The 24804-nt window shown below is 54.1% G+C and overlaps 1 protein-coding gene across 2 annotated transcripts; it reads left to right on the forward strand.

Annotated features, from left to right (window-relative positions):
- Positions 1 to 84: 84 nt before the first annotated feature.
- MVP (major vault protein) lies at positions 85 to 24238 on the forward strand. 2 transcript variants are annotated; one of them, XM_054714499.1, is made up of 15 exons: positions 85 to 165; positions 6203 to 6335; positions 6486 to 6681; positions 12200 to 12323; positions 12420 to 12551; positions 13113 to 13207; positions 13506 to 13742; positions 16084 to 16365; positions 17189 to 17430; positions 17509 to 17706; positions 19279 to 19665; positions 21949 to 22065; positions 22467 to 22593; positions 23102 to 23290; positions 23988 to 24238. In XM_054714499.1, the coding sequence occupies exons 2-15, from the start codon at positions 6211 to 6213 to the stop codon at positions 24195 to 24197; spliced, it is 2661 nt and encodes an 886-aa protein (XP_054570474.1). In that variant the 5' UTR covers positions 85 to 165; positions 6203 to 6210; the 3' UTR covers positions 24198 to 24238. The 2 variants fall into 2 exon arrangements, with proteins under 2 accessions (XP_054570474.1, XP_008151059.2); XM_008152837.3 differs by lacking the exon at positions 85 to 165 and having other exon boundaries at positions 6185 to 6335.
- The last annotated feature ends 566 nt before the right edge of the window (positions 24239 to 24804 follow it).

The raw sequence follows: 24804 nt of genomic DNA on the forward strand, positions 1-24804 counted from the left end.
GGAGGAAAGGAGCAGCAGCTGCAAGGGCCCTTTAAATGCCTAAGCCCCACCCCGGAGCCTGCCCTGCCCTCCCTGCCCCGCGCTACCGGGAAGTGATCCCTGGGGCTGGGTTCCTGGGTTTCCCCCAGTCTTGAGGAGTCATTGCAGTCAGCCACACTTCTGGATGTGAGTACTGAGTCCTGGCCCCAACCCGAGCCAGTGTAGGGCCTGTGTCCCTCAGGGCTCTTTCCGGCCCTGTCCTGTCTTTTAGTGCCTTCTGTTAGGGTGGGTAAGACCCTTCCGAAGCAGAGAGGGAGAAGGTGGGCAGAGGGTTGGCCTCTAGAGATTTTGCTTTTCCTGTTGGAGTTTTTTCTGTCTTTTGAAGTAAAAATAGATCAATGGGTCACCTTGCCAACACCCCTCACCTCCAAAATCTCAGGCCTCCCTAACTTCAAGCTCCCACATCAGCAGTAAGGCCAGAGGAAGCCTAAGGGGTCCATTCACACCCTCAGAATTAGATTGGGCCCTGCTGTACTCGTTGGCCTCTCCCCCTGGGGCCTGGGCTCTGGCCTGTCCCCAGAGTTCTTGGAATGTGATTTGTTCCCATTGAGATCCCTCAATTTTGCCAAGTATTGAGGTTTTCATACCGTCCCACTCAGGGCTGTGCCAACTGTGGGCTTTGCGATCACTTGAGACGCCATTAGAGCAATCTCAAGGCAGGCTTCATCCCAGAAGGTGTGGCGTTGGGTGAGCAAGGCTTTCTCTGGGTGTGAGGGGAAGTGGAAAATGGGAAGCTCTGGGGACCGTAGGTCTCACGAGTGAAGCATGGAGGGGCGGGAATGGGAGTTGAGGCAGATGTCTCCTGTGTTTTCCTTCCTGCCTAGGTGGACCCTTGGCTTATGGGGGGAAGGTTGGCTGTCGGGAGGGGTGCCCGCTGACTCCCTGGGAACGCCTGCCTGTTTCTCCCCTGGGCACACAGGGCACCCAGCCCTGGAGTGGTGCTTCCTGGGCGGGGCAGCCGCTGGAATAACTCGGGCCTCCTTGTTGGGTGCTGCCCTCTCAGGTGGCAGAAAATGCTCACCTTTGAACTGCCTTTGGCACTATTCCCTGGAGAGTACCCAGCCCCTCCCAAGTCCTTGTTCTAGGTCTTATTGACATTGGTGCCTGAGAAGCCAAGCTGCCTCCTGGTTCGGGGGCTCTGCAGGGCAGGCACCTGGGGTGGAACTCGGGCCTCGGCCTTGGATCATTCTGTGATCCTCAGCAAGTTCCTTAACTTCCAGGTTGTTGTGAGGAGTAAAGGAGTTAATTAAAGGTACTTAACGCCATGCCTGACACAGATTAAGTTCTTAATAAGAAATAATGCGAGCTGTTATTCAGGGGTACTCACAGATGGCACAAGTTTCAGAGTCTCCTGGAAACCTCTGTCCATTGGGTCTGGGGTGAGACCTGGGAGCACTCGCAGCTGAGTCCTACGACGACAAGTTTAGAAAACATTGACCTGGACCAGGGGTTCTGAAGCCCGGTTCCTGGGTCACTCCTAATCTAGGCGACCCTTGCCTTCAATGATTGGCACTCGTTGGCAGCATGGGGAGGGCGATGGAGGTAGGACAAGAGGCACCCTGAGCTGCTCCTCCCACAAAGTGGCCTAGCTGGGCTGGAGCTCAGAAAGATTTTCCTAGGAAGAAAAGTCTCCAAAGTTCTGCTGCTAAATGATTTATGTGAGACAAATGCTCCAGAATTCCCACTGTAGTCCCCTAAAGCGAGAGGTAATTCCCTAAGCCAGGACGCGGTCTGGGAGAACAGCCTTAGCAGTGCCCCGAGTGTGACTCATTCTCCAACAAAGGCTGGATGCTAGAACGTTGAAAATCTGTGAAGGACACTGGGAAGAGAGCGCCTGTTTGGGCTGCACTTCACATGCAGTTGTCTAAACCTAAGCTTGATAGAGGTGATGGCGGCGAGGCTGAGCCACGACCTCACCTCCAGCTGCAGGCCTGCTGGACCAAGAGCCCAGGACTTAGGATTAGGGGGCTTGTGTTGGCTAGGGGCTACTTGGCTCTCGGGGTGAGGGGGCTGGAGGAGGAGAAATGAAATTCCCCGCCTTTGAACGGCAGTCTGTAATCTGAGCTCATCTTTGTTCTGCTCATTCTTTAATGTGAGCCCAAATCATTGGGGTTTAGTTAAGGTGCCGGCTAATTCAGCAGCTCTTGGGTGGGGCCCAAGATTCTGCATTTCAAGCTTCCAGGTGAGGCTGTGCTGCTCACTGCACACCAGCGTGGCTGCTCACTTGGGCACCTGTTGTTTAAGATTCACTGTCAGCCACTCACAGTTGACCCTGAAGATCTCTGATATGGAGTGACTCCTCGCTCATTAATTACATTTTGCTGTAGCATAAGTTTACCCTTCAGCCAAGACACAGGTGAAAGGTGTCTCTTAACTAGAGGATGAACCCAGCTCCTCCTCCTCACAGGCTGTGTTGTCTCTGCTCATCCACCCATTCCCCCTGCCTCTGTGTGAGTGGGGGGAGGGTGTGGTGCAGCAGGGAGCTGCTGGTCTCAGACTTTGGGTGAAAACTGACTGGTTCTTACAGGAGCCTCATGACACATGGGGACATGTGATCAGGCAAACCCGGACATGTGCCCCGAGAGTAGCCTAGGGCAGATCTCAGAAGCAGGCACTAAAGGGAGGTCTGGATGGATTTGGGGAGTTAGGGCCAAACCCAAGTCAGGGCAGGGCCTTTCAAAGGTCAACAGACTCCTTAACCATTATATTTAAAAAAAATATATATATATTAGAGAGGAAGGGAGACAGGGAGAGAGAGAGAAACATCAATGATGAGAGAGAATCATTGATCAGCTGCCTCCTGCACACCCCACACTGAGGATCGAACACACAACCCGGGCATGTGCCCTGACTGGGAACCAAACCATGACTTGGTTCATAGGTCGATGCTCACCTGAGCCACGCCAACCGGGCCCATTGTCTTTTGAGGGCCCTGATCTATTGAAAGTAAAATGCTCTTAACTGCACATGCCATCTGGTAAACCACTAAAGTCTAAATCTGAAACTTGTCACAAACATTCTGCCTGAGTCGAATGGGTTCGCTGGATCCCCTGAGAGACCCTATATTGAAGCTCACTCCTGTGGGGCGAGTGAAAAGGCAAAGTCTGTTCTTGGGTAAACTTGGCAGGGAGGTTAAGAAAGGTCCTGGTACTGAAACAAGGGTAGTTGGCAAGGGCTTGGCTTCAGAACAAGGCAGGAGCCCAGTTTGTTTGATCAGTTGAAAGGATGACTCTCAGCTGAGTCACTGAGCTGGGCCAGGCTCTCGGCCCCACTGAGTGAGCCCAGCTGGGGTGACAGATGGTGGAGAGGCCTCGGCCATAGCGGGTGGGGATTGGGATCATCCAACAACGAGCCATTGGAGACCATTTCCAGAGCCTGCTTCCCAGCCTTGCATAACCCAGAGTTCAAATCTTCCCTAGGGGGCCTCGTGGAGCCTGTCCATACCTCCGCCTGCAGCCCTAGCTCTTCCTCTCCCCCATCTGCCTTCCTGGCCAGCACAGGGGCAGCTAGAAAAGGCTGCGCTTGGCTGCCAGATGCCCCTTTCTTTGCAGTTCTAGCCCCACAGCTGGCATGACACAAGACCCGCCACATTCCTGACCAGAAACGGGGGGCTGAGGTTGAGGTGCCGGTGAGATGGTGTCTGGTGTTGGGTCACATGCTCTAAATGCATAGGAAAGGGGCCTCAGGCCGTTCCCTGTCTCGTAGACACGGTGCTTCTGCAGGGCCAGGCTCTGATCCAAGCGCGTTATGATGAACTCGGCCCTCATCACTTGGGTAAATGCCCTGTCCATTCCCACTTTATTGGTCGGGGAACGGGTATAGGGAAGACAAGGGACTTGTCTCAGATCACCGATCCAGTAAAGGGGAGAACGAAGATCCAGGCAGTTCCAGCCCCCGGGGCACATGTGGAGCCCCACGACAGGGAGCAATTTCAGGGACTGAAGCACAGCTGAGCAGCATGGGGCAAAAGGGGGAAAGGAAAGAGTGAGGAGGGGAACAGAACCCCAAAAGCAGAACGCCAGCCCTAGTATTTTCAAACACTACCCGACATCAACAGAAGAGGGAGCTCTGGCTTCAGGAAAGCCGCTCTCCTACAAGTTAAGGGGAATTCATATAAAAAAGGAACGACAGAAAAGTATCAAGGTCAGATTCCATACAAAGTTGCAAGATAAAAGAATGAGTAGAATAACATCCCTCTGATGTGAAAAGTGTACCAGGAAAACATCAAAACTGTAGCCCCCTTTAAAATGAAGCAAGGGATTAAGGAAACAAGGCATGAAAGCAGCAGCTCAGGATTGTCAGGAAGCCCAGGCAGTCTGAATCTGCAGCGCTAACCATCGAACCGTAAGGGAGCCACTCCATAGAGAGTCTCCTCGCAATAGCACCCCATAATGTGCTGTGTGGCTCAGAGGACTCGTCCCTATCTGGGACTCGGCTACTGAGAGCTACTCTCTAATATGGGATCAACCAGCCACACTTGGATATTGTTTTTTTCAGTTACAGTTTATATTCAATATTATTTTGTATTAGTTTCAGATGTATGTACTTGGCTATCCCCCGCCCCCCCCCCCCCAAAAAAAAAACCAACCAAAACACCAGCCCTCAATTTTTTGCATCCTATTTGGTACCTTCATACTTGGCTATGTTAATTAAAGTATAAAACTTACTGCCCGGCTGGTGTGGCTCAGTAGCTGAGCGTTGACCTATGAACCAGGAGGTCACGGTTCCATTCCCGGCCAGGGCACATGCCCGGGTTGCGGGCTCAATCCCCAGTGTGGGGTGTGCAGGAGGCAGCCAATCTGATTCTCTCATTGATGTTTCTATCTCTCTCTCCCTTCCTCTCTGAAATCAATACATATATATTTAACAACTTCCTCAGTTACACGAGCCATATTTCCAATGTGGTCAGCCAAAGAGAGCACAGACGTAGACTATTTCCATCATTGTAGAAAGTCCTGTTGGATGCTGCTGAGTTACAGCACTTTGAACAGGAGCGGGCAGGTGGCATGAGGGGCCAGGCGGAAGGCAGCAGGGAGTGGTGGGGACTGTGGCAAGCAGGAAAACGTGTGTCCCACCTAAAGCGCACAGCTGCTCCTTGGCTCTAACCGATTCTGCTTGCTGGAATGTAGGGTCTATCTCCTAATGCTTCAAGAAAAGCAGGCATTGGGGGCTTGTGAAAACTCAATTTCTAAACCCCAAAGTTGAAATTTTACAGATTATATAGATCAAGTAAAACTCTTGGGTCTCCTGGCCTTGATTCTATAGTGTTGTGGCTCCTGCCTCTTATTCCTGTGCCAATTCTCCCTCCTTGCTGCCCATTTCTCACTCAGCTTGGAAGCTGGATGAATGGTGGAGCAGGTGGCTTTTTAAATGTCTGACCGAAGTCTCAGGAGACAAGGCTTTGAGTTGCTTAGTAAACTTGGTTCCCTTTGTGGGACCCAAAGGTACCTGCCGTCAGAAGTCCAAGGCATGCTGGGGGCAGCGGTAGGGTTTAGGTGGGAGGTGTGACTTCCTGAACGGGCCAGTCACTGGACGGAGCCGCCCAGGATTCAGGGAGTTGAGGGTGGCAACACAGCAGAGGGAAAGGGGAGGAAAGAACTGGAGTAATTTGCGCTACTTCTGATCCAGCTGATTCTACAGAAGCATCCGTTCATCAAGGATCTCAGGACTGCTTAAAGCACAGGGTGGGGCTGGAGGAGCAAAGATTATGCAAATATTCTTGGGCTGCGGGCTGTCAGTTGAATACTGCTGGAGTCCTCAGGATCCCCTGAAATAAAGGCTGCCGGCCCCTGGGGGAGCCACAGCACCCCCAGAGACTGACCTGCACTCCCAGCTCCTCCACCGTGGGGGCTGGAGATTGGGAAAGTGCAGGCAGCTCAGGCCGTAAAGCTGATGGGAAGGAGGGAAAGGGTCAGCGAGAGCCCTGGGCTTCTGTGGGTAACTGTTGGGCAGTCCTGGCAGGGGTGGAATCTGGATGAGCTGTGCTGCGCAGGGTGGGAAGAAAAAGGAAGAGCTGGGCACGGGCACAGCGAAAGGTAGAAGAATCTGAGTTGGAGGAGGATGGTCCTTCCCCCATTTCCAGCCAGTCTTCAGGCTCATGTCTGTCTTCATCTTGTGTCTTCTCCCCACGCGTCTGTCACTCTATATGCTGCCCTGGGCACAGGAGTTACCATGGCAACTGAAGAGTCCATCATCCGCATTCCCCCTTACCACTACATCCATGTGCTGGACCAGAACAGCAATGTGTCCCGTGTGGAGGTTGGGCCAAAGACTTACATCCGGCAGGACAATGAGAGGTTGGTGTGAGGGCTGGGCTGTGGGGGACCTGGGGCTGAGGCGGCCTGTTAGTCTAGCTGGCATGATCATCCCCCTCGTCTGAGGACGGGCCCTCACTTGGGTCACAGGAAGCTTTCTCTCTCCTCACACCACTTCTCACCTTCCAACAGGGTCCTGTTCACCCCCAGGGGCATGGTGACCGTCCCCCCACGCCACTACTGCACAGTGGCCAACCCGGTGTCCCGGGATGCCCAGGGCTCAGTGCTGTTCGACGTCACGGGGCAAGTGCGGCTCCGCCACGCTGACCTGGAGATCCGGCTGGCCCAGGACCCTTTCCCCCTGTACCCAGGGGAGGTTCTGGAAAAGGTATCTGCCTCCCTCCCCTAGACCCTCTCTCCCTGTCCTGCTCCCACACTGCCTTCAGGAGGGAAAACAAATTGGACCGTGGAGGGGATGGGGAGACATCTCCTGGCTTTCACTAGGGGTAGAATCGATTCATTGCCCCTCCACTGACCTTCCCCAAATGCCCCCTTCCTCCGCACATGCCCACAACAGACCTGCCCCTTTTGAGAGCTGTCAGCCCATCTCCCCACCTAACCAACCAGGCTCCAGAGCCTGCTGGGAACTCCCGGCCAATCTGGCACTGAATGGCTTGTGCCAAGAGGAAGCATTTTATTCATTCAAACAGTGCCAGACACTGGTGGGCAGTGACGCCATGGCGGACAAGATGGGGCCCAGGTTCAGGCGCTGTGGTTTTCCCACGGGATGGCGCTGGGGTTCTGCCCTGGCGGCCAGGCCCTCCTCCTCGTGGCACAGGCCCTGGGCCTGAGCCTGCGGGCGTCCCGCCTCCACTCCATCGCCGGCTGCCTTCGCCTCCTTGCCCTTTTATGCCGTTTCACTCTGGGTTCCTCTGCTAAGCAGCGCTTCCTGGTCCTGGAAGCCTCGGAGAGTGACCCAGGGAGCCCCAAGACACCCTGTCCGCTGAGATGTAAATGCTTTGCAGAGTGTGTGTGTAGAGATGGAAAGTGACGCAGAATAATAGAATGTTCCCTTTGAGGACTCTGAGTGAAGCGTTAGGGGTAGACTTTGCATCAGAATCGTCTTTATTTAAGTCAGAAATGGTCGGAAGTTGAAAATCACCCATATCTAGGGCCTGCCTCAGACCAACTAAATCCCGGCTGGGGGGGAGCGGGGGTGGGGGTGGGGGCCAGAATTAAAAGCTCCCTAGGGTGGAGAGAGAGCTTCCCGCACCCCTGCCTCTTTCACCTCTGCTTTCCACCCACAGCAGCTCCTGCTCTCACACCTCGTGCTCCAGTGCGGGAGAGCCGGGCCCTCCCTCCGCCCAGCGCCCCCGCGATGCTTCTTTCCACTCTTGGTCAGGCCTGGCCTCTGCCTGCGCCACTTCCTTTCCCAGTTTGCACCGAGGGTGGCCCCTGGCTTGGGCCTCCCTTCCCCCACCCTCCAGTCCTCCTCGGAGCCGGTCAACAACTTGGCTTTCCTGACCTCGGCTCTGACGCTGCCTCTTCTGCTCTGCGTCAGCCCCGCCAGGGCCGTGTGCAGGGTGGACTTGGTGATTCTCCCACCTGCCCCCCTCCCCCCCGAAGTTAAACTAAACCCCAGCCTCCTTCCTACCATCAGCCTCCTTTCCTAGCCCTCTTCTGTTGCCATGTCCCCTCAAGGCTTTCGATCCCATCTTCTGTCCCAGACGCTCTTCCGGGCCTTGCTTTCCTACCCCAACAGAACCTCATCACTTTAACACCGCGCACTGGGCCTGCGGCAGAGCCAGGTCCTGGATCAGGGTTACACCTGCCCTTTCTGTACTCACACTCGGGACGGGCTCGCCAGCCTTGTGGACAGCGCCACCGCCACAGCAGTATCGGAAGCAGGGCCAGTGGTTCATTCCAGCCCAAGCCCTGCTCATCACTCTCCGTCCCAACCAGCTTTCAGCCTCCTCTCCATGTTCCTCTGCATGCTGCTGAAGTTTGTCCTTCTCCACTCTTCTAGTGCCCCGTCCTCTCACGTTGAACAACTTCTCACCTACTTAGTTAAAAACTGAGGCCAGCCCTAGCTGGTGTGGCTCAGTGGATAGAGCATCAGCCTGTGGACTGAAGGGTCCTGGGTTCAGTTCCAGTCAAGGGCACATGCCCGGGTTGCGGGCTCGATCCCCAGCGGGGGGCGTGGCGTGCAGGATGCAGCCGATCCATGAGTCTCTCTTATCATGGATGTTTCTCTCTCTCTCTCTCCCCCTCTCTTCCTCTCTCCCTCCCTCTCTCTCTCTCTCTAAAAAAATAAAAACACAAAAAAAAACTGAGGCCATCTGGCAGGATTTAGATCTCTGTCCCCTTCCTTTTATGCCTACCCTTATCTGCTTTTTAAAAAAAAATATATATTTTTTTATTGATTTCAGAGAGGAAGGGAGAGGGAGAGAGAGATAGAAACATCAATGATAAGAGAGAATCATTGATCAGCTGCCTCCTGCACACCCCACACCAGGGATCGAGCCTGCAACCGGGGTATGTGCCCTGACCAGAATTGAACCCGGAACCCTTCAGTCCTCAGGCTGACACTCTATCAACTGAGCCAAACCAGCTAGGGCTGTTTTTGTTTTTGTTAATCCTCACCTGAGGATATTCTCTCCATTGATTTTTTTTTTTTTTAGAGAGGGAGGGAGGGGGGGAGGGTGGAGAGAAAGAGAGAGAAACATCAATGTGAGAGACACATTGATTGGTTGCCTCCTGCATGTGCCCTGACCAGGCCAGGGATCGAACCCGCAACCCAGGTACATGCCCTCGAACCCACGACCTCTGGCACACAGACTGATGCTCCAATCGCTGAGCCACACCGGCCAGGGTCTGTTGACCTGTTGGAGCCTCCAGGAGGTTCCTCTCCATCAGCTGGACCCAGAATGACTCGTCCTTCTATCTCCTAAAACTTCGTTCCCCACCTGGAACTTCTCTCCCCTTCTTACTTCCTCACTACTGATGCCTTTCTCTTGGCCCATGATACACCCGCCTCTCCACCCTTTTCTGGCCGCACAGGCGTCTTTGTGTAAGCTTTCCATTCCGAGGAACGCATTCACAGGCCGCGAGGCCCTCCCTGACTTCCACCACCACCATCGGCTCTCCACTCGCCAGCGCCATCTACTGCCTCCCACGCAGGGTGTGCACCTGCAGAGCTGTCTGCGCCCTCACATTCACGGGCATCAAAAGACGCAGTAGCACCTGCTTGCAGCAGGACTCTGCTATCACACTGTCATCTGCCAGGATCTTTTGAATGAACTTCTGCATCTTGGTACACAAATCATATCCTGTTTAGTTGTTGTATGTAATTCCTTATGACGTACAGAGGTTCAGCTGGTTCCCTACTGGGTGTCATTTAGGATGCTTCCAGTTTATAAGGGAAAACAGTGCTGCAATAAATATCCTTGTCTGCATGTCCTTGTGCATGCTAGTTTAAATACATATATATATATATATATATATATATATATATATATATATATTTTTTTTTTATTGACTTCAGAGAGAGGAAGGGAGAAGAGAGAGAGAGAGAGATAGAAATATCAGTGATGAGAGGGAATCATTGACCGCCTGCCCCCTACTGGGGATTGAGCCCACAACCTGGGCATGTGCCCTGACCAGGAATCAAACTGTGACCTCCTGGTTCATGAGTTGGCGCTCAACCACTGAGCCACACTGGCTACGCTAGTCCTTTTTTTTTTAAAGAGTAGAAACTAAAAATAATAATAATAATAATAAATTGCTGGGTCCTAGTGTATGCCCACTACATTTGTACGCACTTTTATGAATAGCCCTGTGGGTCTAACGTCTAGCGGTTTTACTGCTTTTCCTTTTCTACTTCCTCTTTTGATGACAACTTGCACTTGATGTTCTTTCTCCTATTCCCTCACAAGCCCCTACCCCCACCTCCACTGTGCTCCCTTAACAACACCCCAAGACGCCAAGCTGCAGGCCCAGTGGACAGTCCTGTGTCTCGCAGGCCCTGTCAACCCCATCCATTGTTGGTCTGCTCCCTTATTAAAGCAGGACTTTACTGTTTGCTCGGCCGATGTTTTTTCCCCCATCTTCTTAGAGGGGTCCCCTCCTCCGTGCCCGCTCTGCCTTCAGCTTCTGTCCTGACCCTCCTGTGTCCCTTCCAGGCTTTCGTGGTCTGTATTGAAGCCACCCGCCCTGTACCTGGGCTCAGAGGCCCATCACTGCCTGCAGGAGCTCTCTCCTGATGTCCCACAGCCATCCCATACTGGACTGTGGGGGTCAGGGAAAGTGTTCCCGTATTCCCAATCTTACTTGGTGATACTGCCGGGGACCCAGTCACCCAGGCTGGGAGCCTGCCTGCAAAGGCTTGAGGGACAAACTGGAAAGAGACAAAGGTGTCATCCAGGAGACCAATTAGGAAGGTGTTGCCATCATCCAGGCCAGAGATGTTGACAGCTTAGGTGAGGGCGATGGCAGGGATAGATGAAGGTAGACGGGATTTTCGATGGGACAGAGAGGAAGTGGTGAAAGACTAGATGAGGGGCCCTTGCCGGTTTGGCTCAGTGGGTAGAGCGTCAGCCTGCCAACTGAAGGGTCCCGGGTTCGACTCCAGTCAAGGGCACATGCCTGGGTTGTAGGCTCCATCCCCAGTAGGGGGCCTGCAGGAGGCAGCCGATCGATGATTCTCTCTCATCATTGATGTTTCTATCTTTCCCTTCCTCTTTGAAAATCAATTTAAAAAGTTTTTTTTTTAAAGGAGAGATGTGGGAGGTGGAAAGCATACTGGACTACGGGCTCTTCCCACAATGCCCAGCTCCTCCTCCCCCCACACCTTTACCAAAGGCCCGCTCTTCCTTTGGGTCCCAGTTCACAGGCCACAACTTCTCCTTCGTCTGAACGTCTGACCCTCTCTCCCTCGACACTGTCCTCAGTCTGCTTGAGAGGATGGGCTGTGTCCATGCCCTGTCACCTGTGGAACGTAAAGCCGTGATGCTGGGGGGTGCGCTGCCCCCCCACGGCCGCTGAGCGCCATGCACGTGAGGTGAACGGGGGAGAGCTCGGCAGCGCAGTGAGCCTCCGGCTGTGCCTCCCCCCCCCCCCCCCCCCCGCAGTGTGTGGCCAGTGGGCACCGCAGAGGTACTTGACCTTCTGTGCCCTCAGCTGGAGTCAGGAGCAGCAGGTGGACTTCACCAAAGAGGTTCAAGTCCTGATTCTGTTCCTTCCTCATCCTGTGACCTCGATCCTGTTCCGTAGCCTCTGAGCCGCTTTCCTCACCTTCCCGCCTCCCTCAGACCAAAGATCCAGTGAGGTCCTCCTCGTGGAAACACTTCACAAACCTCTAAAACGGTTTGGCTGCTTGTTGGCCGGTCCCCTTCCTGATGGAAGGAGATGTGACGACCGGCGCACAGTGGCTCTCTTGTGCCCTTGGGGCGACCTTGAAAACAAAGCCACGTGCTGTAAATGTGCCCGTTATAGCAGTTTATACCTTCCCACCTCCTGGTTCTTCCCAGAGGGCCCCAGTGCACACTGGGCCATGAGAGAGGAATTTATGCAGCTTTCCAGGTATTTCCCCACATCTCCCATCAAGCCCTCTGCCCAGTTTCCTGCCTGCATTTCTAGTTCAAAACGACGATTGAGCACCCCTCCCCCCGCCGAGGAGTGTGTGTCCTTGGCTCATCAGCAGTGGCATCCTCTTGCTCTGTCAACTCTGTCTTAGTCCTTCCGACCGGATGGCTTTGGGACTACCCCCATCTTGAGTGTTTCATTCCGGCTCTTATTTGGGGGCTTGTGTAAAGATTGATGCGTGGATTCTGACCTCCAAGGTATCAGGTTTGACTTCTGGGGTCACAGCACTGAATGCCCCATGACCCCCCTCCTTCCCCTGTTAGGACATCACCCCGCTGCAGGTGGTTCTGCCCAACACGGCGCTCCATCTGAAGGCGCTGCTGGATTTTGAGGATGAAAATGGAGACAAGGTAGTCGCCGGAGATGAGTGGCTCTTTGAAGGACCCGGTAAGTTCTTTCCACTGGGCCTGCCTTCCCATCATAGCCCTGATATCTTCTGACCTTCACCTCTGACCTTCACCTCTGCCGCATCTTCCCCTCAAGGCACATACATCCCCCAGAAGGAGGTGGAGGTCGTAGAAATCATTCAGGCCACCGTCGTCAGGCAGAACCAGGCTCTGCGGCTGAGGGCCCGCAAAGAGTGCCGGGACCGGGACGGCAAGGAGAGGGTGACAGGTGAGGTGTGAAGGACGCTGAGGGGGTGGGCAGGCCGTGGCTCTGACTTTCTCAACTGCAGGGGAACTGGGGGACGGTGGGGAAAGCCACTCACAAGTGGCTCCAGCCTGGGAGGAAGTGCTTCCCTGGAATCTCTTAGAAGCCGTTGGGGGCTCCCACCGCTGCTTCCCCACCCGCCTTCGCGCAGGCGATGCCCCGACCCTGTGATCACCGTCATGCTGACAGCCTTCCCCTCCCCACCCCCTTTAGCATGCGCCGGGGGCAGTGGCCTTGTCTGTTTCTGGGTCAGCAAAGCGGGTGATCGCATGCAGTTGGCACTTGTATGTGACAAATGTGATGTATGTACAATGCCTTACATTGTACAATGCCAGGTGTGACTCAAAATGCTTTGCAAATAGTAACTTATTTGGTCCCCAAACAACCTCAAGTCACTACTATTCCAATTTTCCATCTAACAAAACCAAGACGCAAAAATTAGGTTACTTGCCTGGGTTTATGGCCAGGGGCAGCCCGGAGCAAGCTTGGGTGACCTTTGACCCTTACTGCTCCACCCCTGGCCAGGAGAGGAATGGCTGGTCCGCTCCGTGGGTGCGTACCTCCCGGCAGTGTTCGAGGAGGTTCTGGACTTGGTGGACGCCGTGATCCTCACAGAAAAGGTCTGTGCTCTGTGGATGCGGGTTAGGGGGCCCCCGGGCAGGGCGTGCTCAGGGCGGCGGAGATGGCGTCGGTAACATGAGCGCAGAAGAGAAGCAGTGTTGCTAGGGCCACTAGAGGGAAAACTTCAGAGGTCAGGTCACCTGAGGAGCGTCCCGGGTCACCTGGAAGGGTTCAGGGGTCCTCCTGGGTGGTAGGAACTGGCACTGAGACCCGGGAGCATTTGGTGGCCCCCGGGGCTCCCAGGCCCCTGAGGAGGTCGGAGGTGGGTTCACTCCAACACCCCCTCTTGCTCTGCAGACAGCGCTGCACCTCCGGGCTCTGCAGAACTTCCGCGACTTGAGGGGAGTGCCCCGCCGCACGGGGGAGGAGTGGCTGGTGACGGTGCAGGACACGGAGGCCCATGTGCCCGACGTCTACGAGGAGGTGCTGGGGGTTGTGCCAATCACCACCTTGGGCCCCCGCAACTACTGTGTGATTCTCGACCCGGTTGGACAGGATGGCAAGAACCAGCTGGGGCAAAAGCTTGTGGTCAAGGTAGGTGCCCCCACGTCCCCCGGAGAGGGAACGTCCTTCAACGGCAGGAGGGGCTCGGACCTCTCTCCCTTGTCTCCTGCACCAGGTCCATATTCTGGAAATGCCCACTTGTGGCTCCCTCTGTGCCTTGGTGCACTAGGTTCTAGCTCCGAGACACGCACCCACTGATCTCCCGGGCAGCCCCGACCTCAAGTCACACTGCCTCTCTGGGAGCACTGCTCTGGCCCTGGCCCTGCCCCGCGCTGCAGACCGACCAGGAAACTCCGTATTTCATATTCCTGGAAACGTCATTCTGTGTAAAACAAACAAACAACTCTTGGTTTACCCTCCTCCCCAGCCCTTACGTCATCCCCTCTCTGAACTACACAAGGGATTAACAGGGGTCGGCAAACTTTTTCTGTAAAGGCCAGATTGTCGATGTTTTGGGCTTTGTGAATGATCAGTATGATTTCTGTTGCAACTATCTGCTCTGCTGTTCTGTGAAAGCAGCACAGAGCGCTTGTTGGTGGACGAGTGCCACTGTGTGCCTGTAACGTTTTATTTGCAAAAACAGGCAGAAAAAAGTAGAAACTACCTAATGTCTATTAGTTGATGAAACTATAAAATTGTGGTATATCCATACAATGGAATATCATCTGTCTGTCTATAATAATGAAAGTGTAATATGCTAATTATACCAGATATCCTTCCGGATGAAGCCAGGGCTGTGAGGGAAGCCCAGGTCCCCAGTGCCTGCCAGTGGCTAGAGGAAAGCCTGGGTCCTAGGTGCCAGAGGGAAGCTGGTGCTGGCAGCTGGGAGAAGGAAGGCTTACTCTTGCACAAATTTTGTGCATCAGGTCTCTAGTATCATCATAATAAAAGGCTAATATGCAAATGGTCATCATGCCATCATGCCATCACAGCAGGGACCTGAGGCTGCGTGGCACTGGGCCTGACCAGGGACCTGAGGCCATGCCCCCCTGCCCCGGTGCCAGGACGTGAGGCTGCGTCCCCCGCTTGGCAGGGCTTGATGGCGGTGGGGACAGCCGGGTCTTGTTGTCACCCAATGGGGGTGGGGCCAGCTGGACACTTCTATTATAGAGAAAGGGCAAATAGCAATATTAAAATATTTCCTCTAATCAATTCCCTTTTAATGTGCATGAATTTCGTGCGCCTGGCCACTAGGGTATATATATAAAAGCCTAAGTGACTGTTTGACCCATAGCTATAATGTGCACTGACCACCAGGGGGCAGACGCTCAATGCACAGGCATGGAAACATGGAATGGACTGATGAATCTGAGGGGAGGGAGGAGGGGGGATAGTGGGAAAGGTTTCGCAATCCAGGACCCCTCGGGGGATGTTGGATTGCTGGTTTCAGCCCCATCCCCACAGGCCAGGCCGAGGGACCCCCCTGGTGCACAAATCCATGCACCAGGCCTCTAGTTCAGCTATAAAAGGAAATGAACATGAACTAAAGTTCACGTACTGATGATCAGCATGCCACAACATGGATAAACTTAAACATCATGCCAAGCAAAAGAAGCCAGGCATAAAAGACCACATATTGTATGACTCCATTTTTATGAAATGTCCAGAATAGGTAAATCCATAGAGACAGGAAATAGGTTGGTGGGGTGGGTGGGGCAGTAACTGATCTCGGGTACAGCGTTTCTTTTCAGGGTGATGAAAACGTTCTGGAAGTAGATTGTGGTTGTGATCGGACAACTCTGTGGATATACTAAAACAACGAAATTATAGACTTGAAGTGGGTAAATTTTACAGCATGTAGTTTATACAGGGGTGGGCAAAATAGGTTAATAATACAATAATTAACCTTTTGCACTCGGATGTCGAGTGTGACTCGACACGGTTAGCATTAGAATAAAGGAATCGAGAAAAAAGCAAGCGAGTGCAAAGTGTTAATAAATATAAGAATAAATTTTCGTGTACTCACAACTGTAAGCCTACTTTTGCCCACTCCTGTATATTTTTTAAAAAGGCAGTGGGCCAGACTTGGCCCAAAGACCAGAGTTTGCCAATACCCAGACTACACCATCCCAAGAAAACAAAACAGGAGAAACGAGGAGTAGCAATACGTTAATTCTTACCTGTTGAGCTTGAGAGGATTCAGGTCCTGACAATTTGCAGAATCTTCTGGGCAGGTTTGACCAGCTGAGATCTGCAGGCATTGCAGAGAGCCTCAGGGGCCAGCTAACACTTCACTGTACATGACCTGGGGGTGGGGAAAGTGCTCTGGGGTATCCTGTCCTCAACATGAGCCCAGGGGCTGGCAGAGGTGCCATCAGAGGCTCCCGCCAGCCTGGGGGTGCCTGCTCCTGACCCCATGTCTCCCCACTAGGGAGAGAAGTCTTTTTTCCTCCAACCGGGAGAGAAGCTGGAGCGAGGTATCCAGGACGTGTACGTGCTGTCGGAGCAGCAGGGGCTGCTGCTGAGGGCCCTGCAGCCCCTGGAGGAGGGGGAAGGTGAGGAGAAGGTCTCACACAAGGCTGGCGACCACTGGCTCATCCGTGGGCCCCTGGAGTACGTGCCGTCTGCCAAGGTGGAGGTGGTGGAAGAGCGCCAGGCCATCCCCCTGGACGAGAACGAGGGCATCTACGTGCAGGACGTCAAGACGGGAAAGGTAACAGCCGAGGGCTGGACACGGTCGCTGCTCTGGGCCGAGGGGGGAGGTGCCTGGTGCAGGTCAGGGGCCGTCGGTAGCATTGGTAGCAGCTGAGCCCCTGGCTGGCAGGTGTGAGGCGTTCTGTGGCGCATGTGCCTTTGCCTTCCCTTTGTCTTAAACATCTAACCTCACATTGTAGACAGCCCCAGGGAGAAGGTGAGCCAGGTTTCGGGATGGGGACTCTGTTCCCACTGCAGATCTGGCCCTGGCGTCAAGGTCTGACTGGGGTGGGCAGAGGAACGGGAAGAACCGGCCTCCTCCCCCAGGCCCGTATCCTGATAGAGTCCTTCCTCTTTGACCCTCAGCTGAAACCTTGACCTTGGTTTGACCTAGGACCACATCTCTGACCTCTCTAAGAGTCCAAGCTACAAGTAGAGCTCAGAATCCAGGCAGTGTTAGTGTGTGCCACCTGGTTCCTAGGATTACATCAGTCCTTAGGACACGGCCAAGCTGCCCATGAAGGAAAATTCCAGAAGAAATAATATCAAGCACTTCCTATGTGCCAAGTCCTCAGCATTAGACATGTGAGATGTCATTCATTCCCAGCCCTGTGAGGCAGCCACGTGGGGTCCATTGAGGGATGAGGAACTGAGGCTGGGAGTGAAGGGGCGTCCCCAGAGACAGAGTGACGGAGCCCGCAGATGGCGGATGTGAACGCAGCCTCATCCCAGAGACGGTGTAACCGGAGGGGCCACTGCCCCAGGCCAGCTCTGCTTCAGGCTTCGGGCTGCGGGCGGGTCTCTCCCCTGCACCTCCCGGCAACGCCCCGCCTTGTCCTCAGGTGCGCGCGGTGATCGGGAGCACCTACATGCTGACGGAGGACGAGGTCCTGTGGGAGAAGGAGCTGCCCCCGGGGGTGGAGGAGCTGCTGAACAAGGGGCAGGACCCTCTGGCCGACAGAGGTAAGGAGGTGGCCCAGACGCTGCCGCCCTCCGCTCCCCGGAACAAGACGCGCGTGGTCAGCTACCGCGTCCCGCACAACGCGGCGGTGCAGGTGTACGACTACAGAGAGAAGAGAGCTCGGTGAGGGCCGCGGGGGGCTGCGGGGGGGGGGCGGGGGCGGGAGGCTCTGCGTGGGTCTGACCCCCGCGCCCTCGGCAGCGTGGTGTTTGGGCCGGAGCTGGTGTCGCTGGGTCCCGAGGAGCAGTTCACAGTGTTGTCCCTCTCGGCCGGGCGGCCCAAGCGTCCCCACGCCCGCCGTGCGCTCTGCCTGCTGCTCGGGCCTGACTTCTTCACGGATGTCATCACCATCGAGACCGCAGACCATGCCCGGCTGCAGCTGCAGCTGGCGTACAACTGGTAAGGGGCGGGGCGGGGTGGGGGTGCCCCAGCAGAACCCCGAGAACGAGAGATGCCTCCGCCCAGTGCTGGGCTGAGAATGAGGGCGGAGCGCCTGACCCTATGCCATGGTCAAGAGGGACACCCAGGGGTTCCCGCAAACCCAGTCCGATGCCCGGGTGGAATGACGGGGAAGGTGTGGGCTCCCCTCCTGGAGCAGGAGTTTGGGCACCTGATTGGAGGACACTCCCAGCATGGATTGAGCCCTAGACTGCAAGGCTTTCAGCAGGTCTATCAGACACAACCGGCAGGACCAGGCGGTGTGGGCAGAAGGTCAAGAGTACAGGCTCAGGGGCCACTGCCTGGGCTGCCTCCCAGGCCTGCCATCTGCTAGCTGCGGATCTGAGCCAGTGACTTGACACTTTCCTCAGTTTCCCCATCTGTCAAATGAGGATGACACATGACATCAATTTCACAGGCCATCAGTCCTCAGCGGTTAGAGCATCAGTCCACACGCCGAAGGGTCACGGGTTAGATTCCCTGGGTGCAATTGATTCCCCGCCCCCGTTGGGGTGCATGGAGGAGGCAACCGATCGATTAGTCTCTCTCATATTGATGCTTCTCTCTCTCCCTTCTCCCTCCCTCCCTCCCTCCCTTCTACTGTCTCTATAATCAATGGAAAAAATATCATCAGATGAGGATGAACAAAAATAAATAAAATGTCACAGGCTGATGAAAGGATGCAATGAGCATCAGAACAATGCCCTGTACATCAAGCATGTCAAACTCAGGGGCCACATGCCTCATTTATTTGGTGTTAGCCTTTGAGTTTGACATGCTTGCTGTCCATAGTTAGGCATCAAATGGCAGCTGCTAGAGAGAGAGAAGATAAGCCACACCTAGAAGCAATGCTCAACTCCCAAGGAGGTGTTCTTTTTAAAATATATATATATTTTTTATTGATTTCAGAGAGGAAGGGAAAGGGAGAGAGAGAGATAGAAACATCAATGATGATAGAGAATCATCGAACAGCTGCCTCCTGCACACCCCCCACTGGGGACCGAGCCCGCAACTCAGGCATGTGCCCTTGACCGGAATCGAACCCGGGACCCTTCAGTCCGCAGGCCCACGCTCTATCCACTGAGCCAAACCAGCTAGGGCTAAGGAGGTGTTCTTTACCTCTCGGCTGAGTGGCCGGGACCCTGACAGAGGCAGATGAGGCGCTGATATCGTAGGGGTGCGAGAGCATGACAGCTCAGAGCACAGATCCTGGGAGCCACACTAACTGGGTTCGACTTTCTGGCTTGCCATATATTGTATGACTCGGGCCTGCCACTTAACCTCTGTGGCCTTCTGTGTTCTCATCTGTAAGTGGGGATAATGCTCCTTCGCACCTCATAGTGACTGAGAGAATGAGATGGGAACACGCGCAAGGTTCTTAGGACTTCACCTGGCACATGGTGGACACTGATCAGCATTCTCTCCTGAATGACCCTGCCCAGCCATGGAGGGTGGTGTCAGTCGCATTTGAAGGTGGGAGAGTTGTTTCCTGGAGGAAAAATGCTTCCCTGTTCTGGGCCTCTTTGCTCACAGGCACTTTGAGCTGAGTGACCGGAAGGACCCCCAGGAGGCAGCTAAGCTCTTCTCCGTGCCTGACTTTGTGGGTGACGCCTGCAAGGCCATAGCATCCCGGGTGCGGGGGGCCGTGGCCTCGGTCACCTTCGATGACTTCCATAAGAACTCGGCCCGCATCATCCGCACCGCCGTCTTTGGCTTTGAGACTCTGGAAGCCAAGGGGACCGATGCTGAGGCTCTGCTCCAGCCCCGGGAACGGGCCATCTTCCCCCAAAATGGACTGGTGGTCAGCAGCGTGGATGTGCAGTCAGTGGAGCCTGTGGACCAGAGGACCCGGGACGCCCTGCAGCGCAGCGTCCAGCTGGCCATCGAGATTACCACCAACTCCCAGGAGGCAGCTGCCAAGTGAGTGAGGGCAGCCGCCCACAGTGCCTCCCATGGCCAGACCTCTCCAGGGCCTCCATCTCCAGCCCCCTGCTGGGCCCTGCATAATGGCATCCCCTGATGGTCAGTCTGCTGTTGTCCTATGGGTAAGACAGTATGGTCCACTTAAAGTGTGACTAGATGTCACCCTCCTCCCGTGGCTTCTCACCTTGCTTGTGCTAGAACCAAACTCATTTCTGCGCTCTTGCAGGCACTCTGGAGTGCAGCCCTGCCTCCCCCACCTCGCCTTCCAGCCTTCTCCCCAGGATCCAGGCCCACCAGCTCCTTTCTTTGTTTTGTTTTTGTTAGTTGTAGTTTTTAAAAATTTTTTATTGTTGAGAGTATTACAGATATCTCCCCCCCGCCATTGCCGGTTCCCTTATTGTTGAGAGTATTACAGATATTTCCCCGCCCCCCCCACCATTGCCGGTTCCTGCCCCACCCCAGGCCTTCACCACCTGATTGTCTGTGTCCATAGGTAATGCATATATGCATATAAGGTCTTTGGTTAATACTCTCCCCACCCCCTCCCTGCTTCCCTCTGAGATTCATCAGTCTGTTGCATGTTTCCATGTCTCTGGTTCTATTTTATTCATCAGGTTATTTTGTTCATTAGATTCCTTGTTTATTTTGATTTTTAGATTTGATTGTTGATATGTATTGTCATTTTATTGTTCATATTTTCTATCTCCTCTTCCTCTTCTTAAAGAATACCCTTCAACATTTCATGTAATACTAGTTTGGTGGTAATGAACTCCTTTAGCTTTTTCTTGTCTGTGAAGCTCTTTATCTGACCTTCCATTCTGAATGATAGCTTTGCTGGGTAGAGTAATCTTGGTTGTAGGTCCTTGCTTTCCATCACTTTGAATATTTCTTGCCACTTCCTTCTGGCCTGCATAGTTTATGTTAAGAAATCAGCTGACAGTCATATGGGTACTTGCTCCCTTGTAGGTAGGTAACTGCTTTTCTCTTGCTGCTCTTAAGATTCTCTCTTTGTCTTTTGCTCTTGGCATTTTAATTATGATGTGCCTTGGTGTGGGCCTCTTTGGATTCCTCTTGTTTGGAGCTCTCTGCACTTCCTGAACTTGTAAGTCTATTTCTTTCACCAGGTGGGGGAAGTTTTCTGTCATTATTTCTTCATAGGTTTTCAATATCTTGCTCCCCCCCACTTTCTGGCACCCCCATAATGCAAATGTTGGTACACATGAAGTTGTCCCAGAGGCTCCTTACACTATCTTCATATTTTTGGATTCTTTTTTTTCTTGCTCTTCTGATGGGGTGTTTTTTGCTTCCTTGGATTCCAAATCATTGATTTGATTCTTAGAATCCTCTACTGTTGAATCCCTGTAAATCATTTAATTAGTATATACTTAATTTCTGACTGGTCCTTTTTCATGTCTTTGAAAGTCTCACTAAGTCCCTTGAAGCTCTCATTAAGATCCTTGAGCATCCTTATAACCATTGTTTTGAACTCTGTGTCTAGTACTTTGCTTGCTTCCATTTCACTTAGTTCTTTTTCTGGAAATTTCTCCTGTTCTTTTATTTGTGACAATGTTTCTTTGTCTCCGCAATTTGGCTGCTTCCCTGTGTTTGTATCTATGTATTGGGCAGAGCTGCTATGTCTCCTGGAATTGGTAGAGTGGCCTTGTGTAGTAGGTGTCCTGCAGGGCCCAGTGGCTCAGCCTCCCCAGTCCCCTGATCTGGGCACTCTAGGTGCACCTCTGTGTGGGCTGTGTGCACAGTCTTATTGTAGTTGAGCCTTGATTGCTGTTGGCATCACAACACCAGCTCCTTTCTGCTCTTCAAATGCACAGTTGGGCTGAAGGCCTTCTGCACTGGCTGCTCCCTGTGCCCAGTGTTCGCCCCTTGGGAGTTGCAGGACAGGCTCCTCCTCGGGCCTCAGCCCCAAGGTCACCTCCCTGGAGAGCCCATTGCTCTCTACCCTAACTAAGCAGCGCCCTCTTTGCCAAGTCGCTATTGTGTCCTCACTTTCAGGGAACTGGTCATTGTCTGGAATCATCCTCCTTTGCTTGTTTCTTTCCCCGCTGGAAGGCGAGTTGTATGAAAGCAGAGGCCTTGGTCATGACCGCATTCCCGTGAGCCCAGAATCGGGCCAGGCGTGCAGTGCGCGCACCGTTCTTCGTTTCACGTTGGGTGCCTCCCCTGGGCCAGGTTCTGTCCCATGTAGACCAGTGGTCCGTGCCCTTGGAGCTCCTGTTCCAGCTCTGCCCCACACCAGCATCTTCTCTGTTCTCTCCCATCCAGGCATGAGGCTCAGAGACTAGAACAAGAAGCCCGTGGCCGGCTTGAGCGCCAGAAGATCTTGGACCAATCAGAAGCCGAGAAAGCTCGCAGGGACCTCTTGGAGCTGGAGGCTCTGAGGTGGGTCAATAACTAAAGGAAGTCCTGGCTGGGGAGCTCAGTTAGTTAGAGCATCGTCCCTATTCGCCAAGATTGCAGGTTCGAGCTCCAGTCATGGCACATACAAGAATCAACCAATGGCTGCATAAACAAGTGGAACAATGCGTTGATGTTTCCCTCTCTCTCTAAAATAAATAAATAAATAAATTAATAATAATAATAATAATAATAATAATAAAAGGAAAAAAAGAACTAAAAGAAAAGATGGCCTGCTGAGGGTTCTGACAGAGCAGCTGGTGGGGGGAGCCAGGGGTGTGTTTGTGAAAGTGGCTGCAGCACAAGTCAAAGCTGGAGGAGGGCGGGGCAGGGCAGGGAAGGGCAGGGCTCTCTCCTGGGTCTCGCTGACGGGGGGGTGTCTCCAGCACTGCCGTGGAGAGCACTGGGACTGCCAAGGCGGAAGCTGAGTCCCGTGCAGAGGCGGCACGCATCGAGGGACAGGGCTCTGTGCTGCAGGCCAAGCTGAAAGCAGAGGCCTTGGCCATTGAGACGGTGAGTGGGGGAGATGCCCCTGGAGGGGTGTGGCCTTGGGGTCTGGAAGACGCCCAATCCCTGCTGTCCCTGAAGCCGAGTGGGATACCAAGTGCCCTATATACAGCTCTGTTCACATATTTGTGGTTTATAAAGTCCTTTGTCCTCTATCAACTCACTTCCTACCTGCCTGGAAGACACAGATGATTATTATACTTATCTTACGTGTGATATGTGCTCACACATTGGACAGTTTTGTTCCAGGTATTGCATATGTTTTACATGCATGATCTTATTTAATGTTGGAAAGCCCATGAAGGTAGGTGTTATTGCATTTACAGATGAGGGGACTGAGGCTGGGATTAAGGGCCTCCCATGGGTCACTATCTAAAAGGTGGCATCATCAGGATTCACACTTAATTGACTATAAGTTTACAATCCCATCACTTCCACCTCAGTTCCCTCAGGCTTGCTGGACTGTTCCTGGGGCCCCACATAATTGAAAGAATGCTGGGTTTTCCCCTTTCAGGAGGCTGAGCTCCAGCGGGTAAAGAAAGTACGAGAACTAGAACTGGCCTATACCCGGTCCCAGCTGGAGCTGGAGGTGAGCAAGGCCCAGCAGCTGGCTGAGGTGGAGGTGAAGAAGTTCAAGCAGATGACGGAGGCCCTGGGCCCCAGCACCATCAGGGACCTTGCCATTGCAGGGCCAGAGATGCAGGTGAGAGTGGGGGGAGGGGCATGTGTGTGTGTCTTGGGGCCATACTGGGAACCAAGAAGGCAGAGCCGGGGAGGCCAATATAACATCTAGAGAGATGTTGAGGGTAGAGGGGTGAGGGGAGGGAGTGGTGGGGCTGTCCCTGTAACCCAGGTCCTGACCTGTGTCATTGGAGCATGGGGTCATATTGGGCATGCACTGGACTCAGCAGTGGACTGGAGCTTCTGGGGGCACAATAAACAGCTGGGGCATCCGTGGGACAAGTGCTTCAAAGAAAGTCAAGTGGGGTGATACAGCGAAAGGGGAGGTGACATTTCAGATTAGTTGGTCTAAGGAAGGTCACTTGAAGAGGGGGTCCTTGAGCCCTATGCAGAGTTGACAAGAGCTTCCCAGGAGAGGGTCCAGTGCAAAGACACAAAGAGAATGAAACGTGCTGCGTTTAAGGACCAGAAGGGTCTGGCAAGTGCAGGGTGGAATGGCGAGCTCCTGGGGCAGCTGCAGGGAGGGACCGAGCTTTCTGGCCTTCTGTGACCCGAGGATGAGGGCGAGGAGCCCCCGGGCCCGCTGATGCCCTCACCGGTCCCTGACTGAGCCTGAGGACGGCTTGGGTGGCAGCTGCAGTGTCAGATGAGTGGCTGGCAGGCCGCCCTAGAGAAGGGGCCGGGGTCTGACTGTCTTCTCACCCTCCTGCTCCCTCCAGGTAAAGCTGCTTCAGAGCCTGGGCCTGAAATCGACCCTCATCACTGACGGCTCCACTCCCATCAACCTCTTCAGCACAGCCTTGGGTCTCCTGGGGCTAGGGTCCGAGGCCCAGCCGCCAGCCAAAAAGGCGGCCAGGGGTCCTGGCCCCGAAGAACACTTGCTTCTCCATTCCTCTCAAATTCTTGGGAGCAAACACACTGTGCCTTAGCGCCATACAGCGTCGACAAATAAAACGTACACTTCTGGGCATTTAAACCCTTGTCTCAAGGCTGTGTCGCGGGGGAGCTTAATGCGAAGGTGGGGGCAGGGGAGGAGGGGTAGAGAATACCCTGACATCTGGAGATAGTTGCTAGAGACTACCCCCACGTGTACTGTGGCGAGGAAGCGGGGGCCGGAGAACCCTAACCGAAGTCACACTGACAGACGTGGCCCCAAAGTCCTACTCCTGAGCCAGACGGTCCTGGTAGCAGCTTGGCCTTGGGCTCCAGGTGGGAGAGATGCCCTGCTGAGAGATGGGGCCTGCACTGGCAGCATCTCTGCGGATTCCTCAGGACCCCAGCTGCCGGGGCATGCACCCCGCCCTCAGCACGTGGGAGGCTCCTTTGGCGCCACCTGCTGGGCACACCTGGCAGGCCTGTGCAGCTGTCCCTCTCAAAAGGGGATGTCAGGCGGGAGGAGAATCCTGCCCAGGGGAGGTAGGAGCTGGAGCGCCTCCCTGGGTTTCTAGTGTGGGCTCTTGGAGAGCATTGCGGGAGGGGTGTCTCCTCCCCACCCTCGCCCATGACTCTTTGAGGGAAGAGCCCAGGTGCCCTCAG

Source organism: Eptesicus fuscus, chromosome 4 (assembly GCF_027574615.1).
Source record: "Eptesicus fuscus isolate TK198812 chromosome 4, DD_ASM_mEF_20220401, whole genome shotgun sequence".
Lineage (NCBI taxonomy): Eukaryota > Metazoa > Chordata > Mammalia > Chiroptera > Vespertilionidae > Eptesicus > Eptesicus fuscus.